This window comes from Heterodontus francisci, chromosome 8, assembly GCF_036365525.1.
Source record: "Heterodontus francisci isolate sHetFra1 chromosome 8, sHetFra1.hap1, whole genome shotgun sequence".
NCBI lineage: Eukaryota > Metazoa > Chordata > Chondrichthyes > Heterodontiformes > Heterodontidae > Heterodontus > Heterodontus francisci.
In genome coordinates this window covers 90,838,511-90,851,830 of record NC_090378.1, presented here as the reverse complement: position 1 = coordinate 90,851,830, position 13,320 = coordinate 90,838,511, and the positions used below count along the sequence as shown (strand labels likewise).

The following is a 13,320-nucleotide window of genomic DNA, read 5'->3' as shown; positions in this document are numbered from 1 at the left end:
GTGGGCCAGATTCTAACAATAACCAGTCAAGGACAAATTTCCTCTGCCAATGCTGAGGGAAATCAACATAATTTGGGTGGGCAATTGTGCGAAATGCAATGGGAACATATTCCATTGGGTCCCCGCCACTTTTTTGCATCTACCCAAAATGTTTCCAGAATTAGTGATAGCCACATGTGTCTGTATGTCCCTTTTGTCACAGCCAGTAATGATCAGGAGGACGGGTGGAAATTTAGACAATAAAAGGTTAATTTTGCAAATGCAGAGTGATCGGCTGCAATACAGAAACTGTTATTCAACATTCTGGGAGCTTCAAAACACTTTTTTCAATGTAAGTAAAAGATTGTATGCCCTATTATTCTGTGGCAGGACCCAATAGTTAATTTTTTACAACCCTCTACTCCATCCCTCCTGGCAGTGCTGCAAATAACACTTGACCCGACTTTGCCCTGTCTCAGCAGATCTGCTGCTGAAACCCTCATTCATGCCTATGTTATCTCCAGACTTAACTATTCCAATGTACTTCTGGCTGTTCTCCCACATTCTACCCTCTGTAAACTTGAGGTCATCCAAAATTCTGCTGCCTGTGTCTTAACTCGCACCAAGTCCCATTCACCTGTCACCCTTTTACTCACTGGCCTACATTGGCTCTTGTTCAAGCAATATTTAGATTTTAAAATTCTCATCCTTGTTTTTAAATCCCTCAATGGCCTCGCCCCTCCCTGTAATCTCCTCTAGCCCCACAGCCCTCCAAGATATCTATGCTCCTCTAATTCTGGCCTCTTGAGCATCATCGACTTTAATCGATGCACATTTGTGGCTGTGCCTTCAGTTGTCTAGGCCGTAAACTCTGGAACCCTCCCTCCACCTCACCACCTAACTTTCATTCTTTAAGACACTCCTTAAAATCTACCTCTTTGACCAAGCTTTTGGTCATCTGACCTAAGATCTCCTTATGTGGCTCAGTGTCATATTTTGTTTTATAATGCCCCGTAAAGCAGCTTGGGACGTTTTATTGTATTAAAGGCGCTATATAAATATAAGTTGTTACTGTTGACGCAGTGAAATGGGCTGGATTCAGGGAATAGGCAAAGGGGGAGGGGTAGGTGGAAGAAGGGGTATAAAAATTCGAATCTGCACAAGATCTGACACCACTACCACCCCCCCCAGCACCCCACCCTGGAAGCCCACTGCAGAGTTTTGGACGGAGATGCTTATTGGTCTAACCTGATATTCTTTTGCATTTTAATCAATAGAATAATAGTTGTTTTGGTACATGTAAACCGGAAAGGCCAAAATACAGAAACCTGTATTTTACTTATTAATTTAATTATATGTGTGAAATTATTTATGAATTAACCTTTGAGTACCAATGCATGTTAATGCTCAATTGACTTCCAGTAAACCTACTTTTTTCCCACTAACAGAATTATATTCCCAGTGTACATTAATTGAGGACTAATTAGCTGTTAGACTTTAATACACTGGTAACAGATGGATAGCTGTAAGTGGAATTAATTTCACTGCATTTCTTCTCCATTATGTGTATTTTAAAACTTATTAATGACATTTTAAGAAACAGTTTCATAATGATACAATAACAAGCTGACGAAAAGCTCCAAGCTTACTTGAATTATTCTGTGATTTCATTGGTGAGTCAGACTGATCAGCACTGCATGATGCCAGACATTGTTTAATTGATTTAGTCACAGCTACAGTGTTTTCAACAACTCCCTAACACAATCTTCTTTGTTTCTTAGCCAGTTTCTTAATGTAATACAGAAAACCGTAAAATTTCTTGCTGAAACTTATGTTGAGGTTTTTTCTCCAAAGCATCGAGCAATTTATTAAAGCTGGGTGTCGTCCTTCGTGTCCGGTCTGCCTCCACTTTTGCTACAGACACTGATCTTGAAACTGGGTTTACTGTTTGGGACATAAGCCAAAGGATCAGGCCGGATCAGGTAGCTGTAGACACAAAAAACAGGAGAAAGTTAATTGAAAAGGGGGCAAAGAATAAAAAGGGAGACTGAGAAAAATAGTTACAACAGGAAGATAGGTGTGAAATTCAAACTGCTAATACCTGACATTATGTAGAAACTGAAGATTACTTTAACATTTACTATTCACACACAAACTAATTCTAGCATATATTAATAATGCACACCTCCTTGTTCATGGTGCTTAATTATATTAAACAATATAATTGCAATCTTTATTTGCTCTAGACTAAAATCAATCAAAACTTTGTGATCCTAGGTTTTATGGAACAAGGTAATGTATGTGAACGGTAGGACATGGCTGAATTTTCAATTCCTTTCCTTCTAATAAAATATTAATATGATGAAGTTATATCATGTTTAGCGCTTAGGATAAGCTCATTATTGGATTCTGAAAAGACCCATAGAAATTGTTAATAAATTTGCGCAAGTCATTTTGCAATCACTTCTCAAGGTTCTAATAATTCAATTCTAAAATTCTAGCATTTCAAAAGACCATTTTCAACAAATCTTGTAATTCATTGCCTTAATTACTAGATCAAAAACTATTAATATCAAAATTTTAAACTGAACTCAGATTGCAGTAATGGTAGCGGAGGCGAATTTCCTTGGCCATTCCACCAGATTCCCACATTCGTCCAGTGGGATTTGGATAATGAATCAGGAAAAGGGGAAGACCTGGATGTGCTAGATTATGTTCTCAGTTGAAAATGCCATTGGGCCTTTGTAAGGGATACACACTCTGTCCAATCCTAAAATTTCCAGCTCTAACGGGATGGAGAGTCTCTAAACTGGGAATTCGTGCTTCCCAGACCACCTAGTCACACAACTGAAGCGTGCTCACCTCCAGGAGGGCAGAAGTGTTCATCCTTGAGGGGGTGGGGGGAGCAGGGCAGCAGGGAAGGAGCAGTGTCCAATTAGTAGAGATGTGACCTGGAGTTTTAAGATGTGTAATTAAAAGAAACAGTCTTGTATCAGCCCCCATACATAGACGCCAAAATCAGAACAGAATGGGATCCTTAGGAACAGGTGGATGCCCGAGATATAACATTGGAAGAGTGAGCAAGTGTAATTCTGGTGCAAGAAATGTTGGAATTATGGCACATGCATGTTTGGCCTCAATAGCTTGTTGACCCAAAACAATGATTTATGACCACCAAAGGTCAGAAATAAAATATCTTTATTGCTGTAATTATCTTGATTATTGCTGCAGCGCCTTCAGCATTTTCTCAGATCGAGTTTCACTTGCACGAAATCTTTTGTAGAGATAACAGTATGCTTCTAGAATTTGTCTTTTAAAATTGTAAAATATTTTCAAAGCATAATTATTCAGAAACATTTTTTTGGTTGTATTGAATGCAAGTTAACATTAAAACCAATGGTACTGACCAATTAATTTAGAATTTAGACTTTTGTAAAGTTCTTCTCTGCATTTAACATTGGTAAATCACCAAGATCCAAATGCATTCATACTATCCATGTATGCTATAAACTATACAATGCCATTCAGAGCAAATCTAATACAGGAGTTTACGGGGGAGACTGTGGTGTCGTGTTAGTGTCACTGGACTAATAATCCCAACCCGATGGTCTGAGGACATGGGTTTGAATCCTACCATGGCAGATGGTGAAATCTGAACTCAATTCATAAATCTGGAATTAAAAGCTAGTCTAATGGTAACCATGAAAGTATTGTTGATTGTTTTAAAAACCCATCTGGTTCACTAATGTCCTTCAAGGAAGGAAATCTGCCATCCTCACCTGGTATGGTCTACATGTGACTCCAGATCCACAGCAATGTGGTTGACTCTTACCTGCTCTCTGAAATGGCCACTCAGTTCAAGGGCAATTAGGGATGGACAACAAATGCTGGCCTAGTCAGCAACGCCCACATCCCATGACCAAATTAAAAAAACTAACAAAACATAACGAACATACTGTACACATGATTTTGTTGCAAAATAGTACGGGTAATTTTCTCAGGCGCTATTAATAAAAGTTACAAATAGCACATAGTGTGTTATCTTTACTGCAGGAAACACCAAGGGGCTGGTTTTCCTCTGCTTTATGCCCAGGTTATGTGCACTTCCCAGGGACCCTCTCAGTACTACACTGGAATGTGACCCTGAGATTATGTGTTTAGGTCTCTGAGACTGGACTTGAACACACAACCTTCTGACTCCAAAGTGAGAATGCTACCACTGCGCCAAGGCTGATATATTCTGCTGCTGGGAGCAGGGCCCATAAATTGCCCTGCCCCTGTAAAAATAAAGGAGTGCGCTGCCAACTTGCAAGTAATCTGGGTTGGGGGGGGGGGGCGGGAGAGAGAGTGGCGCGGCAAAGGGAAATTAGCCTCCAAGTCATGCTATTTGCAAAGCTTTGACTGTGATAATGCCAACCTGAGATGGCCCCCGCCATTTCAACCGAAGGGAACCAGCGAGAGAAATTCGGGCACAAGAAGAGCTGGAATTGTGGCCCATCAATCTCCTGCGTCAATACCTTGTTGACCCAGAACAATTAGTTATGACCACCAAAGGTCAGAAATGAAATCTCTTCTTACTCCAATTATTTCTTCTTTGTTAGAAATGTTCCATCTCTTCATCTTAGTAATCATACAAAAGTGGTGCTGGGATAAACTGGCAACCCTAATGAGTTTTTTACACTGAAGCCCTGTCACTGAGAATGGCCCTGCCTTTGGTGGAAGTGATGTGAGGTAAATGAGATAAAGCTGCTGTCTCTGGAAGAGGTGGCAGTCACCATAGGATTCTCTCAGAGGTATCAGCACTGATGGTACTACAAAACTATGCTGCTGCTTGTTGATTTGTCTGGCCCTAGGTGCTGGAGAAGGTTTGCAGCCAGGAATGAAAGCTGTTTTGCTACCAGTGCTATGGGGTATAAAGGCCAGATTTCACAGCTCCAGAAGCCCCCAGCAGGTTACAGTAATGCTTATGCAACAACAACTTATATTTATATAGTGCCCTTAATGTAACAAAACATCCCATGGCACTTCACAGGAGCATTATAAAAAAAAACATGACACCGAGCTACATAAGGAGATATTAGGGCAGATGACCAAAAGCTTAGTGGTCAAAGAGGTAGATCTTAAGGAGTGTCTTAAAGGAAGCAAGAGAGCTAGAGAGGTGTAGGGAGGAAATTCCAGAGCTTAGGGTATAGGCAACTGAAGGCCTGGCCACCAATGGTGGAGCAATTAAAATCATGGATGTTCAAGAGGCCAGAATTAGAGGAGTTGTGGGGCTGGAGGAGATTATAGAGATAAGAAGGGGGTAAGGCCATGGAGGGATTTGAAAATAAGGATGGAAGATTTAAAATCAAGGTGTTGCTTGACCAGGAGCCATGTAGGTCAGCAAACATAGGTGAATGGGACTTGTTGCGAATTAAAACACGGGCAGCAGAGTTTTGGATGACCTCAAGTTTACAGAGGGTAGAATGCAGGAGAACAGCCAGAAGTGCATTGGAATAGTCAAGTCTAGAGGTAGCGAAGGCATGAATGAGGGTTTCAGTAGCAGATGAGCTGAGACAGGGGTGAATTCAGGCGATATTATAGAGGTGGAAATAGGCTGTTTTAGTGATAGCGTGACTATGAGGTCAGAAGCTTATTTTGTGGTCAAATGTGAATGTTGCGAACAGACTGGTTTAATCCCAGACTGTTGCCAAGGAGAGGGACAGAGTCAGCAGCTAGGAACGGAGTTTGGCATGGGTACTGAAAACAATGGCTTCAGTCTTGCCAACATTTAATTGGAGGAAATTTCTGCTCATCTGGTACTGGATGTCAGATAAGCAGTCTGATAATTTAGCAACAATGGAGGAGTTGAGCAAGGTGGTGGTGAGATAGAGCTGTGTCTCGTCAGCGTACATGTGAAAACTAAAGCTGTGCTTTTGGATGATGTCTCTAAGGGGTAGCATGTAGATGAGAAACAGGAGGGGGACAAGGATAGATCTTTGGGGGACATCAGAGATAACAGTGCAGGGGCAAGAAGAGATGCCATTGCAAGTGACTCTCTGGCTCCGATTAGATAGATAAGAATGGAACCAGGTGAGTGCTGTCCCACCCAGCTAGACGACAGTGGAGCGGCGTTGGAGGAGGATGGTGTGGTCAACTGTGTTAAATGCTGCAGACAGGTTGCAAAGGGCAAGGAGGGAAAGTTTATCTTTGTCACAGTCACATAGGATGTCATTTGTGACTTTGATAAGAGCTGTTTTGGCACTGTGATTGGAGAGATTCAAACATGGAGTTCCGGAAAAGATGGGAACACATTTGGGAGGCGACAACACGTTCAAGAACTTTGGAGAGAAAATGGAGGTTGGAGATGGGATGGTAGTTTGCAAGAGCTGTGAGATCAAGGGTTAGTTTTTAGAGAGGGGTCTTGACAGCAGATTAAAAGGAGAGAGAGACAACACCTGAAGAGAGAGAACCGTAAACAATATCAGCAAACATGAGGACCAGGAGTGGAAGTTGGGTGGTCAGCAGTTTAGTGGAAATAGGATCGAGGAAGCAGGAGGTGAGTCTTATGGACAAAATGAGCTCAGAGAAGGCATGAAGGGAGATAAGAGAGAAACTAGAGAAAGATGTGAGTTCAGGGCTAGGACAGTGGGGTGGGGGAGCATTAGAGGAAGGTTGGCCCGATGGGCTAGTGGGAGGAAGGGATGCGACAGAGGGAGCTGTTTGGATGGTCTCAATCTTACTGACAAAGAAATCTATAAGCTCCGCGCACTTATTATTGAAGGTGATAGTGGATGGGACAAGTGTTTAAGAAGACAGTTTACAGTAGAGAAAAGAAGCCAGAGGTTATCTTTGCATTCCCAGATAATCCTGGAATAGTGAGCAGTTTTAGCAGAGGAGAGCAGGACTCGATAGTGTTTTAAGTGGTCCAGCCAGATCTGGCAATGAATGGGTAAACCAGTTGTCTGCCATAACCTTTCAAGTCTGCATCCCTTGGACTTAAGGGAGCAGAGATGAGGCCCATACCAGGGGAACGGCCAGGGTGAGAGAGAGTAATGGTTTTATTGGGGACTAGGAAGTTTGAGCTGGCGGTGAGGGTGCAGTTGAGCATATCAGCAGCTGCAGAAATGTTGTGGTGAATGGACGGCCAAATTTGGGATTTTGAAAGTGCAGTTGTAAGTCAATTGGGGAGAGTTTTTTCCAGGGACGGATACAGAAGGAAGTAGGATTGAGGCATGGAAATGGGATGCGCGTGGTGAGTGATACAAGGAAGTGATCAGAGATGGCCTTAGGTGATTGATATGATGGGACTAGCAAAACCATGTGAGATGACAATAGCAAGGGTGTGGTCGTGAATATGGGTTGGGGAGTTTACATGAAGGGAGAGATTTAGGGAGGATAAGATGGCAGTGCATTCAGAGAGAGCATGATGAGTTGAGATGGAGGTTAAAATCACTGAGGATGAGAAGTCATCGGTGCAGAGGCTCAGGGAGGAAAGCAGTGAAAATATCTCGGTGAGAAATTTTTTTTCATACTTGGGAGGGTGGTAGAGAATGATAATTTTGAATGAGAGGTGAGGGGTGGAAAAAGGTGAGATGCTCGAAGGAACAGAAAGTGCCAGTGGAGTAGGGGGTCAGGCAAGGTGTGATCTGGTGATAAGCACCACACCACCACTTCGATGGACTTGGCAGGGCAAGTGGCGGAAGATGTAGCCGGGTGGAGAGACTTCATTAAGAGGCAAGGTGTCATCACTCCTCAACCAGGTTTCCATGAAGGCCATGATGCCGATGCAATCATCCATAGTAGCTTCATAGTAGGCAAGGGCCTTATTCACAAGTGAACGGACATTCTGGAGGGAGATGCATAGAGGGGTGGTGAGAGCTGATCTGTTGGCAGATTCCACACAGTCTGCGTGGGAGGGGTGAGTTTTACAGGAAGATTAGCAAGTTATCTCCCAGCGAGCACACTGGGTAGGAAGGGCGATGAGAGAATGGGGTGGGGCAATTGGGGTTGCTGTTCTTCACGAGCCAGCACCGAGTGCCTCGATGAGCCCTTCGCAGGATGCCAAGAGATGCACAGAGAGAAGCTATAGGCATATCTAAGAGGTCAAGCTTCTACCTGAAATAGTTCAGCAATATAAAGAGGGCAATAAACACTTGTGGCAATTTCTCATGAAAATTCAAGCCTGCTAAACATTGTTAACAGCATCAGTATTCTAGAAAGCTTCTACCTACCGAGTGCTGGGATATTGAAGCTATGCATCTCAGGCTAGAGGGAAAAAAATCATCTGTCCCTCTTAGAATTGTTAAGGTGGATAATGAGATATCCCAGGGCTATGTGTACCTGTGCTATGCTGGATGATTTTATGGCATGGATGGGGAGGCAGATGGAGCTGGGAAAGGGCACCAGACTGGGGATCGGGGGTAAGGTGCGCCAAATGTGTTTTTTTAGTGGCCTTCCCCTTCAGTGTGGATGTCTAATTTGAAAGAAGGTCAGGGACTGAATGAACTTTGCACACAGGCATATAGTAGGGATCAAGCCTCTGTGCATAAAAATTTGGGGACCATATACCCATGGACTATAGACCTATTATCAGCTCTGTTGAGTCATTGCAGTCAAATGTCAGGGCATATCTTTCACAATATGGCTGGGCAGTCATTGTGGTATAAAATCATGGGCAGAGCATCAGTGTAGGCATTGTGAGAACTTGTTGGGCTTCTAATTAGATTCCAGGAGCTTGGGAGCTACTGCAGCTGCAACTCAATACCGGGCAGTGTAAAAGAAAAAACATTTGTGCCAAATTCTGAAAATGGTTCTGCCACATCAGCATCAGAACTATTTATATTTCAGGGTGATTTCAATTGCCATTAAGTCTGCTCGCTATGCAGTTTGTGGCTGTAGCTGCTCCTTTACCTTCTCCAATTGCTGGACAAGGTCCTTCCAGGGCTGTGAGTACAAAATCAGTTCAATGGATAGAGTGGATGAATTGAGCTCCTCAGCCTATTGGGACCTAAAAGCATTGCCCATTCCATCTTCAAGGTTACTTCAGTCGGAGTAGTACTGCTATTGAGTGTAGAAGATTGAGGGGCGATCTGATTCAGGTGTTTCAAATGATAGAAGGATTTGGTAGGGTAGATACAAAGAACCTATTTCCTCTGGTGGCAGAATCGAGAACAATTTTAAAATTAGAGCTCAACCATTCCGAAGTGAAACCAGATAATAGGATTGCCAGCAAAACTGAAGCCTTGGAATAAAAGGGATAGGGGAAGCATGGATACAAAGCTGGATGAGTGACAGGAGACAGAGAGTAGCGGTGAACGATTGTTTTTTGGACTGGAGGAAGGTGTACAGTGGAGTTCCCCAGGGGTTGGCACCAGAAGCACTGTTTTTTTATATATATTAATGACTTAGACTTGGGTGTAAAGGGCACAACTTCCTTCACCATCCTCAGTGCCCCCCTGCCTCTGATCCCACCTCAGGGTGCCACATAAAATGCCAGCCTATTCTAAAGGAGGTGCAGGAAGAGAGAGACCTGGAGGTATTTGTGCACAAGTCATTGAAGGTGGCATGACAGGTTGAGAAAGATGTTAAAAAGGCATACGAGGCTGAGAGGGTGGTGAAGGCAGATTCAATTGTGGCTTTCAAAAGGGAATTGGATAAGCACCTGAAGGAAAAAGGTTTGCAGGGCTACAGGAAAAAGGGCAGGGGAGTGGAACTAGGTGAGTTGGTCTTGCAGAAAGCCAGCACAGACTCGATGGGCCGAATGGCCTCTTTTTTGTTGGAACCATTCTATGATTCTATGAAAAGTTGAAATAGAGAGGTAGCTATTGTGTACTGGATCATTTTTCTGGAGCATGAACTGGAACATGCAATAAGTCAATGTTTGCCCTTCGGCACCCCAACATGAATTCTCTAACCCTCTTTTAGCTTTCAGTTCAAAGTTGATTGCCTGGAACCTGTTGCTGTGCCATCTAATATCCTTAAAGAACTAAATAAGTGAAATACTTACACAACATCATTCGGCTCCAGTCTTATATCTGGGGAAGGATTGATCAGAATATATGACAGAGTGTTCTGGTGATCATTCATTTCATCTAAAAAAAAGTAAGGAAATTTTCAGTTATACGTGCTGGTCAAAGTAAGCAGTTTCCCTGCAACCTTACGTCAAAAGTATATTCCTCCCCCTCTGAGACATCTACCACTCAAAAGAATAAGAACAGTAATAGTGTAGGAATCTCTTCTAAGTCAAATAAACATCCTGAGCTGGACACATATCATTGTTCCTTTACCAACAGTGGGCCGATATCCAGGAATTCTCTACCTAATACAAATGTGGGGGTATCATCAACAAAAGGTTCAAGGGAAGCAAGCGATTCAAGGGGAATCAAACAGTTCAAGGTGAAACAGCGATGGACAATAATGGTGGCCTTACCAACATTGCCAATATCCTGATAACAAATAAGAAAGACTGTAGCAAATTGCTTTCAAGGCATTTACTTTTAAAAGTAACCCACAGACCACTGTACAATATAGGAAAATTTAAAAATAAATTAACTTTATTGTGTAGCAAATTTTGACACAAATGGGGAAAAAAGGTGCTTAAAATTACTTCATATTTCTACCAATGTATTAAAGCTAGAGAATTTTTTTTACATAAGAGGAATTTATTACATCTAACTTTGTGTCAAAGTGACGATTAAGAGCTAATTAATGCAAGGAACAAACTTGTTCTTAAAGTTGCGGTCCCTCGTGAATAATAGTAAATCAGTAAATTGGCAGCTTCTTTTTCGCTGTGGCACCTGCAATTTTTGTTAAAAAGAAACTGAAGTCGGAATGATGGCGTATTCACCCCCAACCCTGGTCATGTACACACCATTATGAATAAAGTATCATGGAATGGCAGCTTATGTTATCTCCTTATGTCCCTAATGCTGTTGATTAGTATGCACTGATATCAGCCACATCTCATTTCTAGCTTTTGTGCTTCAGTCAGGACAAGAGACATCACTGCAGATTCATGAATTATAAATTCATTAACTAAGTTAAATACTCATTTATTTACACTGGAGGAAACACAGATCTTTATTTGCGCTCTTTCATAGAGCCCATCAGTGGACGAATTTTACAGAAAACTCATTTAATTTCTATGTATTTTTAGAAGTCCTGGGAGTAGTGCTTTTGGTGGAAGATTGAACCTGGAGGAAACTGGATTCTATATTGTACATACAGATATTAGGTATTCATTATATGCTCTTGCCACAGTGTCCTTCTAACTTCAAAAACAAATTTAGAATTGAATGTTTATGTTATATTACCCAGATTAAAAGGTTAAGTAGAGTGGAATATATTGTCATAACCACTGCAATTCATTATATATGTTAGAATCTGCTGTACTGTCTGCGATATCCTAATCTGTTGACAATGAGATGTGGTGCAACCTTTCCTTGGGCCTTTCTATTGCCTTGTGATATTTAATATATTCACAAGAGATTTCCCAAATCCAACTTAATACATTCCCAGAAACCTCTTCAACAAAGGTCAAGCTATCATCTGTCTCTGAGCAAAGCATCTCCTGAATCAAAGCCACCCTGTTGTAGGCCCTCGGCCAAAAATATACATGAACCGTGCTGACAGTGCTATTCACACAAGCCACCACTGTTATATCTGCAATACAAGCTTCAGTACATTCCTTTAGAAGAATTAATCTTGGTGTTCAAATGAAGGTAAGTGATATAGACTCTTTTACTTCAAACTACATCAGATAAAACCAAGCTAAATTCATACAAAAATTTCTTACTTTGATGTCAACAGGATTTCATTTCTGCCAAGAGGATGGTGGACATTTTATAAACACATTCAAAATCTACTGGAATACACTACAATAAATTTTGAAGCACTTTGGGACTTCCTAAGATCGTGAAAGGTGCTAAATAAATACAAGTTCTTTCTTTCTTTTGCTTTTTTATCAGTCGGGACCATTCTTATGGGCCACAGTTGTACAACGAGTCACAAAATATACAGGTTCTATTGTTAAGAAGATACAGTCGATATAAAGTTTGCATTAAAATCAACAGCAGTGAACAAAAAAAAAATCTGAAAATGCGAGACAACAATCTGATTTAGAATAAACATAAGACGTGAAACTGGTTTTGGATAATAATGCAAAATGCGATAGTGAATTGGCAGTGCATTTTATATGCCACCTGATTTTCTTTTACATTGACTTCAGTGTCAAGTATCTGGCTGTATTAGGCTGAATCTTCACTGCTGGCATTCATTGCGTATGGAATGGAATTTTTTTTGTCAGTGATACATTAGTTGTTTCTATTTTTTGTAGTGAAAAAGAGGCTAATATGTTTGGCATGGTCGGAGAGTATTTTCCTGTGGTCCTGCTCTAGCCATAGTACCAAAGGACCATAGGCATCTCTCCCCATTAGAGAGAGACAGTTGGTGATGTATAGCTTGAGGGTCATCACTCCTCCAGCGCGGGGCAAGGCGAGGAGGCAGGCCTCCATGAACTACCACAGCCGGTACGGGGATTGAACCCGCACTGTTGGCATCTTTCTGCATCCTGGTGGTTCAGTATTACATATTGAACGGAGCATGCACACACCACAGTGTAACTTTGGTTTAGATCTGAAACTGATTCACACTGCTGCTAAGTTTGTAGTCTGAATCATGGGGACAGAGCCTGATCCATTCTTAAGGCTGGATCCAGGCTGCATTCACATTATAAACTTAAGCCAGAATTTTATGCATCCCAAATGAGCAGGCTGGTGGCGGGGGAAGGGGGGGGGTCGGCATAAAATTGAGTGGGAGGCGGCGGCCGTTCCTGACCCCATCCCGCACCCACTGCAATTTTACGCTGGGTAGCGGTGGCGAGAAACAGCCCACCCACCCAGGCCAATCAAGGTCTTTAAATGGCCAATTATCTGGCACTTAAGGGCCTCTGGCTGCTGCTGAGGGTATCTTACCCATGGCTAGCGAACAGTTGAGGCCTCAAAAAGCCTGCCTGGTGAAACCAAGCAGCATTCTTGCAGGCTGGTGAGGGGCCCTCCTGATCAGGCACCCTGTGCCCCATGGAGGGCTGCCCCCAAAGCCCGAACCGCCCCCAACTGCACAACACTCCCCCTGCCCGTTTAACATACCATCCTTGCTTCGTCAGGGCCCGAATGATTGTCCCTGGCGAAGCCGCAAAAACTTACCTCCATTCCTGGGTTGCCCTTCCTCTTCCTCTGATGGCCGGGTGTCGTCCCAGCAATGGTCACCACTCCTGGTGGCGCTGTTGGGATTAAGAGCTGCCGGCTGGCCGGCAGCTCCATTAGGCAAGACTTCCTGCCTCAAGGAGGTGTAAGTCCCGCC

At 42.6% G+C, this 13,320-nt stretch overlaps 1 protein-coding gene across 4 annotated transcripts in view; it reads right to left on the bottom strand.

Moving 5' to 3' along the window:
* Positions 1–1,847: 1,847 nt before the first annotated feature.
* Positions 1,848–13,320, bottom strand: part of LOC137372567 (potassium channel subfamily T member 2) — a 921,357-nt gene continuing 909,884 nt past the window's right edge. For all 4 annotated transcript variants that reach the window (XM_068036495.1, XM_068036496.1, XM_068036497.1 and 1 more), the window contains 2 exons: positions 9,968–10,052; positions 1,848–1,965 (listed from right to left, as the gene is read on the bottom strand). In XM_068036495.1, the coding sequence (XP_067892596.1) occupies positions 1,848–1,965; positions 9,968–10,052 (203 nt within the window). The remainder of the gene's footprint in view (positions 1,966–9,967; positions 10,053–13,320) is intronic.